General features: G+C 38.9%; 1 protein-coding gene across 6 annotated transcripts in view; it reads right to left on the bottom strand.

Annotated features, from left to right (window-relative positions):
• The window catches only part of LOC124872311 (astrotactin-2-like), a 513,868-nt gene that overhangs the window by 415,695 nt on the left and 78,484 nt on the right, over nucleotides 1-19,689 (bottom strand). For all 6 annotated transcript variants that reach the window (XR_007039251.1, XR_007039252.1, XM_047372151.1 and 3 more), the window contains exon 2: nucleotides 4,951-5,138. Coding sequence is in view for 4 of the 6 variants with exons in the window: in XM_047372151.1 (XP_047228107.1) it covers nucleotides 4,951-5,138 (188 nt within the window). In the remaining 2 variants the exon portion in view is untranslated. The remainder of the gene's footprint in view (nucleotides 1-4,950; nucleotides 5,139-19,689) is intronic.

Below are 19,689 nucleotides of genomic sequence, written 5' to 3'. Positions count from 1 at the left end.
GTGACAAACACCAAAGTAAACTCCCGTGGCAGATAGTATTTCACAGTCACAAGTTCTTTCGCCTCAGAGCAGTAGCTTTTCATAAGTCCAAAGTTTGTATACCCACCTTCATTCACGTACACTCAGAGCCCTCCTCCCCGTGTTTTCCCCGACCGGTGGTTGCGGTCAGCTCGGAAAAGCTGTAGGTCGTTGATCTGGAAGGCTGAATCTGGCATGTTATTGTTAAGCCAGGTTTCTGTGAGGCAAAGAACAGCACAGTTCCTCATCTTAGCCTCAGACGTAACAAGTTCACTCTGTTATCCAGTGAGTGGACATTGGCCAGAAAGATTGTGGGAATTGGCAACTTGCTAGCCTTTAGCTGGGCCAGCATATCCACCTGCTTTCCTCTCTTTTGTTTTTAACCACATCGTTTCCTCTTGCCTGCTGCTCCTCATATTCTGCTGCGCCCCTCCGTTGTCTTCAGAGTCTCTCCCTTCCAAGTGCTGATTTCACCTTTGGTAATATTGTAATATCCGAACGGTCCCTTAGTTCAGTTGAGCTGTACTTTACATGTAAATTTAGCACTGAACTAGAGCTAAATGGTCATATAAAATAATGCTTAGTCCAGGGAGCTCGAGAAGCCGCTGCACCCTTGTGCGCCGCCATTAGGTAAAATAATTAAAAACAATCTAGAGGCAGTTTTTAAGGTCTAACAAAAAGCAACCATGACAGAGATTGTGCTTTAGGTATTTTAAAGGAAAAAATACACTGGTGATGTTTTTATTTTTCTTCTTTTAATTTTTTCTCAGTAAATAAATATTTCTTCGCATCCATTGTGAATGCTGACATTCCTGTTACAGATATTAACAGAATCTTTTTTATTAAATTTTTTGGAAAAAAGATACCTTGAAATGGATCATTTTCATCAAAACACTGAAAATTCTAAGGATGTTGTAAAACAAAAGACATCCTAAGTGTACATGGCATTGCTAAAATAGAGTCCACCAATATGCAGGTCAGTAATTATTTTACCTCGTGTTAAAAGCAGTGTTTGTCCACTGCTGTCACATGGTAGAAAAGAGAAAAGGGAACCAAAAGTAGAGAGAGTCAGACAAATGAATGCTTGAGTGAGTGAGAAGCTGACAACTCAATGCTAAAAGAATAGAGTTCACACTTCAGCCTGGCCCAGAACTGACAGCATCATGCATTATGATGTTCACAAAAAGAGCCAGGAGACACCTTAGGGCCACGAAGCCACACAGCACATGTTCTGTCCAATGTTGAGAACCTCCCTATGTTTCCCTTTTCATTTCCTTCCTGCTTTACGCATAAACCCACTCCACACTTGATGTGTGGCTAAGATAAATAGAAAACTGAGTTGAAGTATGTGTATTTTCTGACTAATGACTAAGTTCACATTTAAATATACAAGCAGGAAAACAATTTAAGGGCATGGGATGTGCCTTGTGAAAGTGTTTCACTTTTTGCTTTTGTACAACTTGGAATTAAAATATTACTTGGTAAGGAAGGTTTATGTTATTTAATTAATCAAACATGTCACTGAAGATGTAAAAAGGTTTGTAATTATAGAAAAACAATAAAAATAAGGCATTCACAACTTTAAATAAAGTTGAACCCAGTCCATAATTACACTTAAGACATTTTTCATACCCCTGGCAGATTTGTCTTTAAAATTATTTTCATTCAACCAAGTAGTTTGTTTCTAATAGAAAATAATCTCTCAAATGATATTCAAATAAAGCAAAAGTATGTAAAGTATAAATGTAATTTACCCCTTTTTATTTTCATTTTATTAAAAATAAGCATATTGAAAATTATTTATACAATTCTCAATGATCAAAGGAAAAATCTGCATTAGTATCTCAGCAATCCAACTCTTCCTATAGTTGCTGATCAGCTTTTTCCACAGAACATTTGTCAACTTAATTTTAGTAATGAACTCCAAGTCTTTAAAGATATAAAGCCTCCTTGCCATCACCCTAATCAATAGTTCCTCCCTCAGATTCTCTTTCAGAGTGAAACTGGGTCTCTGGTGACCCAAAAACATTAATAATACTTCCAGTCAGAACAAACAGGTTGGTAAAATGAGCTTTAAACCCTAATCTTAGGAACTAAACAGTAAATGATAAGCATCAAATAATCAGAATAAATACTCAAATCTCACATACAACTTAAATAATCTTTTGTATATTATTTTTTGGAGACTTTACATTATCTTATGTATTCATTGATTGTGGCTCTGATCTTATTTTGGGCCATCTGACTTACTTAAATATGAGAGATTATGACACCTGCTCAAACTAAAAACGATTGGCAACCTCGTGCTCAAGAATATGATTTATAGAAGTCCCTCAGTAACATTTCCTTACAGTAAACTATGAGTAAGTAGCACAAAATGATGTTAACTTTTGAATTGTTACAGCAGGTAACAAATAAAGGATAGTTGGTACAAAACAACCTATGGCTGTCATTTCCTCCTGGAAAAGGCAGGTATAAAAAGATAAAAACTGAAAAGGTATGAAATAACGAAGGGGAAAAAAAATAACACACCCTTAGTGTTTACATAATGATGACTTTTCTTCTGAAAAGCAGAGTATGTTTTAAAATTCTACAACATTGGATAAAATGACAGTTAGCATTGCTGTGTAAAGGGTAAAGCAATTAAATTCAATTATTAAATTCCTGTTTGCAGAATGAAGGATCCCGGTGTCCTTATATCTGGTGAAATTATAGGAGAAAAGATCCAAATTAAATAGACATAATGAACACCAAGCATTATATTAGTGATGTCTATCTTTGACCTTCAATGTGTGTTTTTTTTTTATTATTCTCCAAAATCCCTTAAACTATGGTCATCTCTCTGATGTTTATTATGCATTGCGCTAATGTTCTTGATAATTTAAAAAATCCATCTTTCAATATTTTGGAAACAGGAATCTGCAGGTGCCTGTGATATTTTCCAAGTGAAACAATAAAACCCACCTTTAAATTTATGCTTAGTCATTTTTTTATCGTCTTCATATGCCAATCTTTACCACACCCCTATGAACACTAAAGAGCGGCCAAAAATGTTTTAAGAAAAAACAGAAAGCCGTGAGCCGGAGAGCCGTGAGCAGAGGGAGTAAGATGAACTGAGAAAAACATTGGCATGAAGGAGAGAAGCAGGAGATGGTGTATTAAATACAGGCAAGAGACTGAAATAGAGAAGGAGGAGCAACAAGCAGGAAAAGGTGAGGATGAAATGGAGTTAGCAGTGGAATAGGTGTGACACATGAGACTTAATCTGAAAAGTTGAACATTTGTGGAAAGTGCTGAGAACTGACGCTGAAGAAGCGGGGATGGCGCTGGTAAATCCCAGCAAAGAGAGCTTAGCAGGATGGAGAAAAAATAGCATGTATTAAAAAATCTTAAATGTTAGATGTTCATAAAACAAAATTTTGACTAACTATGATGGATGAGAGAGAATGTTTGACCAAAATTATGGAAGAGGTGGCTTTAAACTCTAATTTGACAAAGGATTTTGATAGTGACATATAGAATGTAGCAGAATTTAAATTGTAGAACATGACTAAGGTGACCTGTGGTGTTAGTGAAAACCAACAATGTATCCTCTGTAGCATTAACAATTATTTTGCAGCAAAGCAATAAATATCGCTCCAAGAGATTTAAAAAACATATACGTTATACATATACCTTTCCATACACATATACCTATACAAACTAAAGCCTAGCATAAAAAAGTGCCCAACTGAAACTATTCTATGTGCTTAAGGTTAGGAAATTCATGATTCACAGCAATAAAGCTCAAATATCCAACCAGCTTTCGATTAGTATGAAATAATTCAGCATGATGAATATCTTTGCTCTGATATTTGAAGATCTTAACCTGCACACCTTGACCTTACCTTGTCTACGAAGCAATAGAGCTATCTCCAAGCTCTTCATGAACACCACCTACTTCAATGCCTCACTTTTACAAACCCCCACTTAAGAAGAGATGTCAAATATCTAAAAACCCTAATTGACACATTAATAATCTCAACGAACAAAGACCTTCATCAAGTAGAAACTGTCTAAACATCTATGGCAACTATGGCAGAGAGGCTGTTAAACAAATGTTACCTTCAAAACCTTCAACGATTGAGCACCTTTTTAAACATTAGCAGTATGTAGGGAAGTAATGGATTTTAAATTAAATCATGACATTGGAAAAATTAAAAAGGCTTGCCTGTCTAAACTAAAACCAAAGGGCACTGACATCTTGGCAAAAAATATCCAAAGAAAAAAAGAAAACTATCATATCTGATCTATTTTTTCAACCACCTAAACCTTTAACTGCGGTCCATGAAGTTTGAACCATAACACATGACCCTTTTTAAGATATGTTTTTTAGAAAGGAGTCAAGGAGAAAGCATTGATATAGTGAAAACAAAATTAAAACTTGAAATGTAAAAAGTACACATGTTGCTAAGCTAATAGTTTTTTTGAAGTCTTCTGTATCACACAACATTTTGTACAATCCTAGGAAGAACAGGATGTGGTAGAGTCATTGCCTGAATTACAGTGACTTGCTATGAGTTGGCTCCTATGTCAGCTCAGCATTTTTTTAACAAGTTCAGGTGAGACTCAAGCTTCACACAAAAGCTAACCCATATCCTATTGGACATATCCAACATCTACAGAGGTATGATTTTTATTACTAGTATGGTGTTTTTTCTAAAGTATTTTAAAAGTATGCAATGTAGCTAAAACTCCGAAAGGAACAATGACACACCAACTCAGCCATCAAAATTCCCCAAACTAATTTCACGATGACAAAAAGAAAAAAGATATTGATGTATTGCTGTTTAAGAACAACTGGAATGCCTCACATTCACTTGATTCTGACAGTATGTAGGATACAGAGTATGTTTTACAAATACAGCCATTATGCCTTAGCTTATAACCTACCATAACTGAGATGTGCAGGAGATGCATGTGTTCATGCAGTGCATGAGCTGGCTCTCGAGCTGTGGGCTGTGTCGTCTGTGCCATGAGTTCTGGCTCGGTCATAGACACGTGGAAGTACAGCGTGCCGTTTTCCAACCACTGCTGCTTCCAGTGCACCTGGGAAATCTCCTCTCCTGTACCTGACATTTCTGAAAACCACAAAGCACAAGCAATAAATTAGTTTTTCATTTAAAACATTTTACATGTTTTACTGAAAAAAGAAAGGAAATATGCAAATTGTAAAAACAAAAAATGAGAAAATCAACATCAGCAAGGTCTTGGCATAGGTCTCCTATGTTTTGTCCAAGTTTCAACTATCTTGCAGTTGATCAAATGCTCAACAGTTGGTTCAGAGTTCTTAACTTTAAAAGCTTCACATTTCGAACATATTTGCCACTGTGGTCAGAGAGCTCAATCTACTGACCACAAGTTATTTTTCCAGGTGGAATTTGACTTGTCCATGTGAATAGCAACCATTTGCTGCTATCCTTAGCTAAATTTGAAATTGTTGACTTTGGAGCAGGGGTTTGATTAGCATTCTCTCAGTACATGGCAATGTAAAACAGACTTCTCTGTAGACCAGGGGTCACCAACCGTTTTGAAACCGAGAGCTACTTTATGGGTACGGAGTCATACAAAGGGCTACCAGTTTGATAAACTCTTCTGAAAAAACAAATTTGCACAGTTTGCCTCTTAATTATACATTATTAATGAATAATGACAATCATCTATATGAAGACGCGTCATGTTAATGATTTCTCACAATCATCGGCAATGACAACAAGGCGGGAAACAGATATCAATATTCAAAACTTTATTAATCACAGTAATTGATACATTTTCAGATAATCACTTACATCACTATATTTTGTAGAAAAAACTTCCCATTTTCATAAGCCAATAACAAATCCTTTTAACAAACCATGTACTATGTTTCAGAAAGTTGTAAATTATATAACGTTAAAGGACAATCAAATATTTATAAAAATCACATATTTCATGAATACATATTTTAAATAAATGTTGTCACATTTTGAAACAATTACTGAATCTGCTGCATTTTTAAGAAAATTATAACTTACATGTCATGAACACATGTTTAATTTGAACAAAATTCTTAAGTATTTTAATTTATATTTGCCATGGCACGGCCATGTTGCCACTGACATCTGGTCCTTGTTAGTGGAAAGACTGGCATTGCATGCTGTTCACCAGTGCACTGTAATCTGGTGTGTAACTTGACACTGCAAGTGTGAGTGAGTCTTTCAGATGTGCATCAGTGAGGCATGTTCTGTGTTTGTTCTTAATGAAGTTCATGTCAGAAAATGCTGATTCACAGAGATAGGTTGAACCAAACAGGCTGGCAACCTTCATAGCTGCTGTGCATACACCACTGTACTTATCTGTGTCAACAAGGCACCAAATGTTTGGTGCGGCCTTGTGGGCTTTCAGGTGGAGGTCATTTTACAATGTAATGATTTCAATCTCCACCTGTCCAGCATCCAAGCTGAACATTGCACTAAGTTGCTCAGCAAAGCATGTTGTGTTTACATTCATGAAAGGATTGGAAATAAATGACACATGTCTCAAGCTGATCAAGGCCACAAAACCTATTCTCAAACTCCTGCCCAAGTCTGTTTATGACTTCACAGTACTTCTTTGCAACTATTTCAAATGTTTCAGATGCAGAATTGTTGTCTTTCAGCACTGACTGCACAGAGGGAAAATGCACCACATTTTTTCTCTGTAAATGACATGTGAAAATGTTCATCTTGGCTTTAAATGAATTTAAAGCACTTATCATATTAACAACAGTCTTGTCTTTGCCTTGCAGCTCGCAATTCAAGTGATTCAGTTTCCCAGTAATGTCCGTCAAAAATGCAAGGTCAAGTGTCCACTCTGTGTCCTCTAGTAGTGAGACATCTTCACCTCGGGACTGCATGAACCCTTTGATTTCACCCAAAAGTGACAAAAAACGAAGTAAAACTCGCCCCCTACTGAGTCATCTGATTTCGGTGTGTAGCAGCAAGTCACCATATTCAGCTGACATCTCCTCCAATAGCACCCTAAAAATTCTGTGCTCTTTTGCTTTGGATCGGATGCTATTTATGATTTTTACAACAGGAATCATCATATGCTCAAAGCCGATCACTTTTGCACATAATGCCTGCTGGTGAATGACACAGTGATAATGCAGAAATTTAGGAAAGTCTGGGTCACCTTGACTCGGCTGATCATAGCAGGTGCCCATCTGTAGTCAACGCTACCAGCTTTTCCATCGGTACTTTTCTGTGTACGAAAAACTCCTTCACTGTTTTATAAATATCAGCTCCCCTCATGGTTGTCTTTAAGGGGAGTAACGTCAGGAGTTCCTCTCTGGTTGCAAAATCCTCGAAGCCCATCCGGACAAAAATCAATAGCTGCACTGTACTGCTGCTCTCCACCATCTCGTCGCACTGGATGCTAAACCACCTGCACCTCGCCAGATCCTGGTCCAGCTGATCAGCCAAGTTACCAGACATACAGGGGTTGGACAATGAAACTGAAACACCTGGTTTTAGACCACAATAATTTATTAGTATGGTGTAGGGCCTCCTTTTGCAGCCAATACAGCATCAATTCGTCTTGGGAATTACATATACAAGACCTGCACAGTGGTCAGAGGGATTTTAAGCCATTCTTCTTGCAGGATAGTGGCCAGGTCACTATGTGATACTGGTGGAGGAAAACGTTTCCTGACTCGCTCCTCCAAAACACCCCAAAGTGGCTCAATAATATTTAGATCTGGTGACTGTGCAGGCCATGGGAGATGTTCAACTTCACTTTCATGTTCATCAAACCAATTTTTCACCAGTCTTGCTGTGTGTATTGGTGCATTGTCATCCTGATACATGGCGCCGCCTTCAGGATACAATGTTTGAACCATTGGATGCACATGGTCCTCAAGAATGGTTGGGTAGTCCTTTGCAGTGACACGCCCATCTAGCACAAGTATTGGGCCAAGGGAATGCCATGATATGGCAGCCCAAACCATCACTGATCCACCCCCATGCTTCACTCTGGGCATGCAACAGTCTGGGTGGTACGCTTCTTTGGGGCTTCTCCACAATGTAACTCTGCCAGATGTGGGGAAAACGGTAAAGGTGGACTCATCAGAAAACAATACATGTTTCACATTGTCCACAGCCCAAGATTTGCGCTCCTTTGGAATTGGCATGAGTGACCAAAGGTTTGGCTATAGCAGCCTGTATATTGACCCTGTGGAGCTCCCGATGGACAGTTCTGGTGGAAACAGGAGAGTTGAGGTGCACATTTAATTCTGCCGTGATTTGGGCAGCCGTGGTTTTATGTTTTTTGGATACAATCAGGGTTAGCACCCGAACATCCCTTTCAGACAGCTTCCTCTTGTGTCCACAGTTAATCCTGTTGGATGTGGTTCGTCCTTCTCGGTGGTATGCTGACATTACCCTGGATACCGTGGCTCTTGATACATCACAAAGACTTGCTGTCTTGGTCACAGATGCGCCAGCAAGACGTGCATCAACAATTTGTCCTCTTTTGAACTCTGGTATGTCACCCATAATGTTGTGTGCATTTCAATATTTTGAGCAAAACTGTGCTCTTACCCTGCTAATTGAACCTTCACACTCTGCTCTTACTGGTGCAATGTGCAATCAATGAAGACTGGCTACCAGGCTGGTCCAATTTAGCCATGAAACCTTCCACACTAAAATGACAGGTGTTTCAGTTTCATTGTCAATCCCTGTAACTGACACTTGTCTAGCCATCGTAGCTGCTCCCAGTTATACATCAGAGAGTGGAGATCAGATCGGTTCAATTTTTCTCATCCTTGAGTACAGTGTTAGCAATAATAATCATTGCTTCTTTGACAACTTTTCCATCTGAAAATGCCTTCTTCTTTATCAAAAAATGTGTAGCTCTAAACGAGGCTTCCATTGCTTTTTGTGACTTTTTTGTCGGTCTTGTTAAAAAAGACCGTTGCTTACCCAAAGCTGCCTTTAGCTCACGGGCTTTTTCTGTCCGTAATGCGCTTCCCGGTGGGTAGATAGCATTGTAGCTTTTATGACACGTAGTGAAATGTCTCTCCACATTGTGCCGCTTCGCTGTCGCCACAGACGCCCCGCAAATAAGACACACACAGGTCCCTTTCACAGTTGTAAAAAAGAACTGCTCCTCCCATTCGTTGTGAAAATGATAAGTTTTCTTTCTTTTTTCTGCCATTTTTGGGGTGTAGGAAACTGCATTCACCGATCACCTTTGCGGCACCCGCTAGCATACTTTTCACGACCACTGATTGGCTCATACAATACTGCTCTTTGAACTAGATTAGGTCAGAGTTCACCAAAGCTTAAATTTAAAAAAATGTACAATGAACATATTTTTAAGATAGACATTTTTAAATATATATAAATACAAAAAAGAATAACAACTGAATAAAAATAAATTTTAGACGCAGCTCAGTAGTGAGTTGTGCTATTTTTAGAACAGGTATACGGGCGACTCAAATGGTCCTTGGGGGCGACTGGGTGCCCGCGGGCACCGTGTTGGTGACCCCTGCGTAGACAGTGACAAAGTTTCACAGATTTATGAAAAGCCTGAGCCTTCCTGGGTTGTTACTGAACACCCTAACCATTTTTTTTTTCATCTGAGAAACAGCTTGTACTGGATTTTGACACAGTTGGGTGTGTTCCAGCAGGACAATCCTGGGCTTGTGGCAGAAAACCAGCCAAGTTAAATTAGCTCAACCGTGGGAATAGGAGGAGTGGGCTAATACCCGCCTGAATCATGCCAGGTCCTTCTTGGGGGGGATCAGCGACTGTTTTTTTTTTTTTTTTTATGATTTATGTTATATCTTGTTTCTACAGTCCACCACAACAGAGAACATTTCCAATGAATCACTAAAAACCCCAAATGAAAAACTTTCATGCCAATTGTGGGTTTACGTAAATTTCTGACCTGAACTTCAGCTGTTTTGAGCATCGTTTTTGAGTGATGTATGTACATAAACTCCATTTTCCTAAATTGGTAGACAGACGTTGTTGTTGTTGTGATAATTTTATCATGCATCTTTCACTAGTTCCATAGATACATTATTTCAGGAATCTTAAATTTTATCCAAGTAAAACCACTACCTCCAGGCCAGTGCTAGGCATTGGGCCTTTTATCATAAAAGGGTGAAGGAGGGAATATTGCGAAAAGGAACAAAAAAGAAGAAAATAACTGTTGGAAACAGAGCAGTGGGATTGCCAGTTTATCTCACTTTGGATCATGGCACAAGGATCTAATACCATAAAGTGGGAGTGGCTGTTCAGTAGAGGAGTACTAAGAAGCCTCAGGGAGTCTCAGATTGCAATGTGTGATACAGTATATGTCATGTAGTGGGGAGGGGAGAAGGGCATAGACATTCGTTGACATCTTCTATCAGTGGCAGGTACCAAATGACAAATGGCTTGTGGTGCAGCCGGTTATTAACCTGCTGATTCTAGGTCAGAGGACATGGGTGGCAGAGAAGAGCTACATGAGCTGTGTTCAATAGTACCAGAGGCCTTAAGGTCCAGAGAGAAAGCAAAACAGACTTTCACTCTGAAAATTAAAAAAATAAAACTATAATAATAACTCATGACACTTGATGCCTGAAAAACTATTATTGTATTTTTAATATACTTTTCTTAATATTTTTAAACTGATATTTTTCTACATATTGTCACATGCTTAATTTTTTTAATGAATAGGGCAGTTAATAAAATTAAGTGTAGATCAACATAATATTCAGATGACCCTGCAACCCATTGCTATATTATCTTTGATGAGACCTTGTTCTATTGTATGAAAATGTTGGAAACAAGGCTGTTATGCATCCTCGTGATCATCATTATTGGTTTTGTAGACATAAAGTGTTACAAACAATTACTTAAATTTTTACATATTTTTTAAGTCTTTATTTTTAAACTGCACTGTAGACCATCATAGTGGCATAACTGCAGAGAGTATACAGGTCCTTCTCACAAAATTAGCATATTTCATCCGACCAATAAAACAAAAGTGTTTTTAATACAAAAAACGTCAACCTTCAAATAATCATGTACAGTTATGCACTCAATACTTGGTCAGGAATCCTTTTGCAGAAATGACTGCTTCAATGCGGCGTGGCATGGAGGCAATCAGCCTGTGGCACTGCTGAGGTCTTATGGAGGCCCAGGATGCTTCGATAGCGGCCTTTAGCTCATCCACAGTGTTGGGTCTTGAGTCTCTCAACGTTCTCTTCACAATATCCCACAGATTCTCTATGGGGTTCAGGTCAGGAGAGTTGGCAGGCCAATTGAGCACAGTGATACCATGGTCAGTAAACCATTTACCAGTGGTTTTGGCACTGTGAGCAGGTGCCAGGTTGTGCTGAAAAATGAAATCTTCATCTCCATAAAGCTTTTCAGCAGATGGAAGCATGAAGTGCTCCAAAATCTCCTGATAGCTAACTGCATTGACCCTGCCCTTGATAAAACACAGTGGACCAACACCAGCAGCTGACACGGCATCCCAGACCATCACTGACTGTGGGTACTTGACACTGGACTTCTGGCATTTTGGCATTTCCTTCTCCCCAGTCTTCCTCCAGACTCTGGCACCTTGATTTCTGAATGACATGCAGAATTTGCTTTCATCCGAAAAAAGTACTTTGGACCACTGAGCAACCGTCCAGTGCTGCTTCTCTGTAGCCCAGGTCAGGCGCTTCTGCCGCTGTTTCTGGTTCAAAAGTGGCTTGACCTGGGGAATGCGGCACCTGTAGCCCATTTCTTGCACACGCCTGTGCACGGTGGCTCTGGATGTTTCTACTCCAGACTCAGTCCACTGCTTCCGCAGGTCCCCCAAGGTCTGGAATCGGCCCTTCTCCACAATCTTCCTCAGGGTCCGGTCACCTCTTCTCGTTGTGCAGCGTTTTCTGCCACACTTTTTCCTTCCCACAGACTTCCCACTGAGGTGCCTTGATACAGCACTCTGGGAACAGCCTATTTGTTCAGAAATTTCTTTCTGTGTCTTACCCTCTTGCTTGAGGGTGTCAATAGTGGCCTTCTGGACAGCAGTCAGGTCGGCAGTCTCACCCATGATTGGGGTTTTGAGTGATGAACCAGGCTGGGAGTTTTAAAGGCCCCAGGAATCTTTTGCAGGTGCTTAGAGTTAACTCGTTGATTCAGATGATTAGGTTCATAGCTCGTTTAGAGACCCTTTTAATGATATGCTAATTTTGTGAGATAGGAATTTTGGGTTTTCATGAGCTGTATGCCAAAATCATCCGTATTAAGACAATAAAAGACCTGAAATATTTCAGTTAGTGTGCAATGAATCTAAAATATATGAATGTTAAATTTTCATCATGACATTATGGAAAATAATGAACTTTATCACAATATGCAAATTTTTTGAGAAGGACCTGTATAATAAAACAATATCCAGTATCCAAAATAAAGTGCTCCACAGAGGTTGTGAGCACAGCACAGTAACTGCTGTAAATGAGGATTTTCATACATGAGTACTATCACAGTATTAGGTATGTGTTTATTTCTATGTGAATAAATTGTCTTTTTATTTAAAGCTGTGTGTATGAAAGTGGTTACATGATTGGCATGTTGCCCTGTGATGGACTGGCGACCTGTCCAGGGTGTACCCTGCCTCTCGCCCGTAGACTGCTGGAAATAGGCACCAGCCCCCCCGTGACCAACTATGGAATAAGCGGTATACAAGATGAATGAAGGAATAAATGATTGGCATTAATGTTTTTCTCACAACTTTAAACTTTGCAAGGTGTTTTTACCTGAAAATTGTGACCTATAGCAACATAAAAATACATTATTTTCAAAGTGAACAAATGCAATGAGTTCGGACACTTTTAAGACAACATTAGGTCACTTTCTGCAGATATTTTTTAGGTTTTGAGAAGATAACTTTTAACTCCTAGTATACTTAGTTAAAAATGCATAGAAACCACATAGAAACCACAATATGCTGTCCCTAAATTATTTTTAAAACCTTGTCTTGTTCCTGTGAACTTAATTTAGCATATATCTCATGACCTGAATGTATCGTTACACCTTAAAAAATGCCAAGACCAGATTGCAAAATGCTACATGTCAAACACTTTATACCATAAAAATCTGATATATGGACAAAACACTAGTTCATGCTGGGAGAATTTAACTCAGAATTTTTAAATTGTGAAATAAATGAATTAAATAACATTTAATCTGTGTGACATGTACCATTAACTGTTTCTTGTGAATCTGGATTTTGCACAGCACTGGATATTTAGGTGATATATCCATTAGAATTTCCATTTTCAAACCCTATCCGTTGACAGAATTTCCACTATGTATAAAAGCTAAAAACGTCTTTTTTCATATATACTTATCATTTTTTAATCAAATATGCTCAAGGCTAAGAGGTATTTTCTCAATACTTGAACAATAGTCTTATCTTTCAGAGAGTTCTGAATATATTAACACAACTTCAGTCCTTGTATTGTCCTAGAAAATGCCCTATACTTTTGCTGACTACTGGTTATGATAATATTTTGTAGAGTGCAGAATTCTCAAATGCCATAACTGCTGGGCGATTACTGAGCTCTTTATGAGTAATCTGTGGGTTGAAGATATGCTACTTCACCTTTCACCTTGACAAGAGATAAAGCTTTGTCTGCTGGGCCAACAGTGCTGTGCCTCCTGCCATCTGTTAATGTGGTAAATACGGCGTATTATGCTACTGTAAAATAAAAAAGAGATACTTTAAACCTTGCTCAACTGGCTTTGTGCCTTTTGGCTCTAAATACCTATGACTTTGCACAATGATGGCACATTGATCCATATTAGAAATGTTTCTTCTCCTGAAAAACAAATTTTTGGAAAGATGGATGGGCAGTATTAGATTTTGTTAGTTTTATTGTTCCATGTTATGATTCTTGTGTAGATGTATAAGCATGCTATTTTAGGACAGAACATTATCCGTGTCTGTGTGTATGTGTGTTTGAGTATTAGTTAGTGTATGTGTGTGTTGTGTGTGAGTATGTGTGTACTTGTACTTCTCTTTGTGCCACAATATTTGTCACTGGGCACGAATCCTGATATTATTTGTTAAATTTAGGCATGGCCCCAGGGGTTTACTATTAATTTATGAGAATTATAGATGTGTATATGCCTATGAATTTTTACACATATATGTAGGCATACGTTATGTTGGTAAGCTCCCAGCAAGCAATGCTCATTCAAAGAGCCCAAGGGCAGCCCAAACAACATGTAATAATATACGTTACATTGAAAAACAACATGTATATACAAAAATCACTGAATACTGTGGTACAGTTTGTTGTTAACTCACTAAAACCACTCTTCTGAAGGTGATGCATCGTTTTTTGAGGTTCTGCATTGTGGTGACGTTACTCCAACCGAAGATTATGAAAATTTCAATTTAGACTGCTTTTCCAATAAAGACAAATCTAGCAACTTCTTCTGGTGTTACCGGAGACTTACATAAACATAAATATCATTCCTAGTATTCTCAAAGAGCAGCAGGTGCTGCCATTGGTCACCCCCCCCATTCTAAAGCCCATGCAGATGGCCCCAGTCCCTCAGAGCTGCCGTGAGAGCAGTTTTCTTCTCTTTAAACCTGCTAATGAAGAGCACATTTATAAAGCTGCTGCTGAATGATCTTAGAGTCAGGGGGCAGGTAAATTTAAAATATTATTTGTTTAAAATAAATCACATTTCTGCTGTCTATTTTTGGTCCAAATACAGTGTTTATATAGACTGTATACAAAAACGTTAAAAAATAATTATGTTTTACTGTGAGGAGTTCCTGAAATTTTTTTCTTCAGAACTTAACCTTCTGGAACCTTTTTATCTACCTAGGCTGTACTTTTTGAATGTTTCCATTGTGGGTTCTGAAAGCCAGGCTGGACGTGATTATCTCCTCCAACTCAGAATGTGCAATCTGTGGACACAGATTTTCATCCACCACAACAGCAGAGTCTACAACACAATTAAAAACAGAGAAATCAGACTAAAACAGCATTATTTTTAGATTATTTCATAGTGCTTATGCTAGCCACACCAAACTTTGTGAAAATGTGTAGTTAAAGTGAATTTTAAATTAATTGCACCATCACAATTCCCAAAAGGAAAGCCCCAATAATGATCACAATTAGCTATGTAAAGACATAATTTATTAAAATGTCATAGCAGTTAGAATGTAAAACACAATTAAAACAAGTTTTAACTCGAAAGGAGTTGATAATACACATTAATGCTTGCAAGATGTATCTTGTGTGACAAATTAAGTACATAGACACAACAGCTCATGCAGAGCGTCTGCTGATTACAAACTTATAATCAGCAAATAATTAGGGATCTTGGGCACTTGTGATCGCTTTAATCTGTACCTCTGAACATAAACACTGAAAAATACTTTAACTATACCAGTCGAATCTCTGAAAAGAAGCATTTCCATCAAGATGTAGAAAGCACTTCACTAAATATTTCCACTAAGGTTGTAAGATTTTATCAGTGTATGTGAAAACAAACTCTGTCAAAGACTATGATATTGAGCATGCGTGGTTAGGTTTAAATGTGTTTGAAAATAAAAATACATAACTATGGTTGCATTATTCAAAATTGATACAAAATATGAACTAGAGAGAAGAAGATAACTTAAATAAAATGCTGGGTATATTCAACCAGTGAGAAATGTTTGGCATCCTCCCATTTTGAAGCCACACCTTTAGTTCAGGATACTTTTAAAAAGTCCTACTTCCCTTGCATGGTTGTGTTTAAGGAGGATTTAGGGTGAATCTCTACTGTTGTCAAATTTGGTCCTGGTTCCTGCAATGAAAAAGCAGGGGGGACAACCTGAGTTCCTACAGTGCAAATGCACCTCAAGTGTATCATGGATTAAAACATATTTTTAAAAAAATACCTTGCTTAACTCCAGTGTTTCTCTGCGTGTTCAAAGTCCTGATATGAGAGGATGTTGAAACAGTAACAACAAATTGAAACCCCACCAAAAAGTCTGATTAGACAAATGGTTGATTTGCAGTTTTTGTTCATAATTTTATTTTTTATGGACTTAATGACACTTGCACTATGTTATTCTTCTCTACCAGTACATCCATCACAATTACATGCAGATAACCAATTATGATGTCATTTAACAGATTCTTTCAAGGACTTGTTGTAGGACAGCCAATGGCTAATTCCTTTACTGAGGAGTTGGCAACCATGATGATAATCATTTTTGCTTTAACACCTTTTTAGGATGAAAGACAATCCATCTTACAAGGTCCAATTTTCTGTATTTGCCCCATTTAAAAATAAATGCATGAGAGCATTATTTGACTCCTTCTATGAACAAAATTAAAAATATAGAAAAGCTGATAGGTGTGGTATTTGCTATGCGTTGCAACAAAAGGAGCAAAGATGTTCATATATAGGGGAAACAAATCAAGAAAACCAATGCAATGAAAGGAGCTGGTACTGGTAGCAAATATCCCATACCTACATTGAGTTTTCTCCTTAGGTTGTCTCACAGCTATTTACATTTAAAAACATGACACCAAAAGACGTCATTGGATAGGAAAGTAAACAGCTCACAGGTAACACCAACGCAAAAAACACCTTGGATGGATAGGTGGCTCAATGACACATGGCAACCTTAATGGTTTTCTTATTGTGCTCTACCCTGTTACAGCTTAGAAGCCTGAAACTCCCAGACAGTCATGTAGAAGTAAAAAAGTGTTTTGACTGAGATGGAAAATGTCCTGAAATAAAGGCTAGCTGCCTTCTCTCCAAGCTCTTATGAGTTCATGCCAGGATAAGGGCTGGACTGGCCTTCGGGCGAACCGGGCAATGCCAGCCCTTGTATTTGTAAATTCAGTTTTTTTAATTTTTATTTATATAGTGCCAATTCACAACATATGTTGTCTCAAGGCACTTCACAACAGTCAGGTACATACATTCCAATTAATCCTAACCATTGAACAGTGCAGTCAGAGTTAGTTATTTATTCAAATTGGATAAAAGGTTTTTCTGTCTAAAGAAACCCAGCAGATTGCATCCAGTCAGTGACTTGCAGCATTCACTCCTCCCGGATGAGCATGTAGAGACAGTGGACAGTCACTGGTGTTGACTTTGCAGCAATCCCTCATACTGAGCATGCATGTAGCGACAGCAGAGAGGAAAAACTCCCTTTTAACAGGAAGAAACCTCCAGCAGAACCAGGCTCAGTGTGAGTGGCCATCTGCCACTACCGACTAGGGGTTTGAGAGAACAGAACAGAGACAAAAAGAGAACAAAGAAGCACTGATCCAGGAGTACGTTCTATGGGAAGGAAAAGTAAATGTTAATGGATGTAGCTCCTTTAGTCGTTTCACCTAGAATGAAAGAACAGATAAACTCTGAGCCAGTTTTCAAGGTTAGAGTCTGAAAGCGAGCACATACAGTTAAGCTCAGTCAATCGCCATGTCTAGGAGAGAGAAAGAGTTAAACACTAAAAGACAGGGCCATGTGGATCATCGGTAGAGGGTGAGCATTAAGGTGTTGCCAGCAGAAGCTCGGACAATTCCCCTCTCCAGAAAGGTGTCACAGGTAGACACAGAGCCAGGCCAGGTGTAGCTTCTAGGAAGAGAAAAGAGATAAAAACCTCTCGGTGGAGGTGGACGCTTTTTCTCTGTCTCCCGCACCCCTGCCATATCCGCCCTGCTTCAGCTCTGTGTCTTGTCTTTTTTGGAGCCTCTTTTTGCACATCTTCCAATTTCTTCCAAAATATGGATTTGGTCAGCTGGTCTCTCAATGCAATTGATCAAATTTTCTCGACGAGAAGACAGGGGTCGGGAGAGCCCACTTGCCCGGACGGGACATTTTTCTCCGGATACACGATGGACTCCTGGCAGAAGTGGAGGATTGTGTGTCTGTCAATAATGTCAGTCGAGGATGTAGAAGATGTGTATATAATTGGATGTTTGATATCAGGATTTCTGCTTTTTGGAGTCAGCGGTTACCTGGCATATCGAGAAATTCGGAGAATGTCAGCAGCTGTTCTGGCCATTGTAAGGCTGCCTGGCATGTGTGATGGGATCTTCAGAGCGATCAACACTCAGACTGAGATGTTACGTGAGCTGAATCGCAGACTGGATGTGATCCTTACACAGGATCGCAGGCAGGTTGCAGTTCCTGGACTCAGGGGTGAAATGGGATAAATCATGGAGAAAGTTGTTCGCTTGGATCTGGCAGAAAGACCAGGAATTTGGCTGTTTGGATTCGCATTTGAGAAGCACCAGCGAGACTCTCAAGGCTGACGGAAAATTAAGAGTCAGCCTAACCCAAATAATTGTTGTTTTTCTGAATCTGGCTCCCCTGCACGGCCTTGATGGCTGGCTATCTTCAACCTCTCCTGGAAGTTACGTAAACATGACGCTCTGCTCCCTCTGCCCCCTCCCTTCCCTGAGGACATCTGTGGACCTGCTCAGAACTTGGCCGGTTGATGAACATTCCAACAAACCATCAAGGACAATGGCCTCTGTGACAGTGCTTCATGGACTTACTTGCACACACTCACTTGCACACACACACATGCTCTAGATAAACATATGCACCCCTAACACCACCTTCACCGTTCCCGGCATGATGTTGTTTTGTCAACTTGTTGCTTCTTTGTGCTGAGGTTTTTTACAATCACAAACTGTATCCTGCTAAGGATAAAGTGTGAAATATGATTTTTTTCCCTCTACTTACCTAATGTGGCCTCTTTTCTCATCTAGCAAGGGCAGCGCCTGTGAGTGGGCAGCAAAGCCTCGGTGACCCGTCCCCCCCTTGTCTTGTGTCATGATGTATGTTTGGATGGGTTGTACTGGAATTCTAATTTCCCCTCAGGGATCAATAAAGTATCTTTGAATTGAATAAAATAATGTGTTAAATTAATTGATAAATTAAATATGAATAAATCAAAAAATAAAGTATAAATAAAAGTGCTAATAAACACATTTTATCATCATGTCTGAAACAGTATAGAAAACATGGCCCATTTGTATATTTTCTTGAACTCTAAGCTTTACTCGTCCCACCCAGGCCCTCCCCTCTCCTCGCCAAGATCACATTTAGCCAAGCTGACCGGAGTTGTTGGAAAAGTCACTTCATGTGAAAATGGACAAAACAAAGAAATGCAAGAAGGGTGCAGAGAAGACGCGACAAAATGTGCAAAAATTACCAACATGTTTGGCACCACAAGTGCACAGGCTGTATGACACACACCTGTAGCACAGAGGAAGATGTAGCCTTTAAGACTGTGTTCAAGCCAGCCTTCAGTTTAAGACTGTGGATTCAGAGGAGGGGGAGAGGGGAGACCAGACACACCAGAGCCAGATTGAGGAGGAGGTCATGTTAGTGTTGTAATTATGAATATGAATATATTATTTAATATTTTATATTAATACTGTAATATTTTATTAAATAATATTTCGGTCTGTTAAGGGTTGTCCTGTGAATACCATCCCAATAAGGCGGTGGTATTAAGACAAAGTTTAAAGGGATGAGCCAAGCTCTGACATTATTGAACAGCAAAACTCTGTACACACATGGAGTGAATTCACACAATTTCTTAAAACACAAGAATTTATTGACAAAAATAAGTCAACTCAAAGTCAAA

This window comes from Girardinichthys multiradiatus, chromosome 8 (genome assembly GCF_021462225.1).
Source record: "Girardinichthys multiradiatus isolate DD_20200921_A chromosome 8, DD_fGirMul_XY1, whole genome shotgun sequence".
NCBI lineage: Eukaryota > Metazoa > Chordata > Actinopteri > Cyprinodontiformes > Goodeidae > Girardinichthys > Girardinichthys multiradiatus.
Note: the sequence above shows the minus strand (reverse complement) of the source record. Positions and strands in the feature narration are given on the sequence as shown.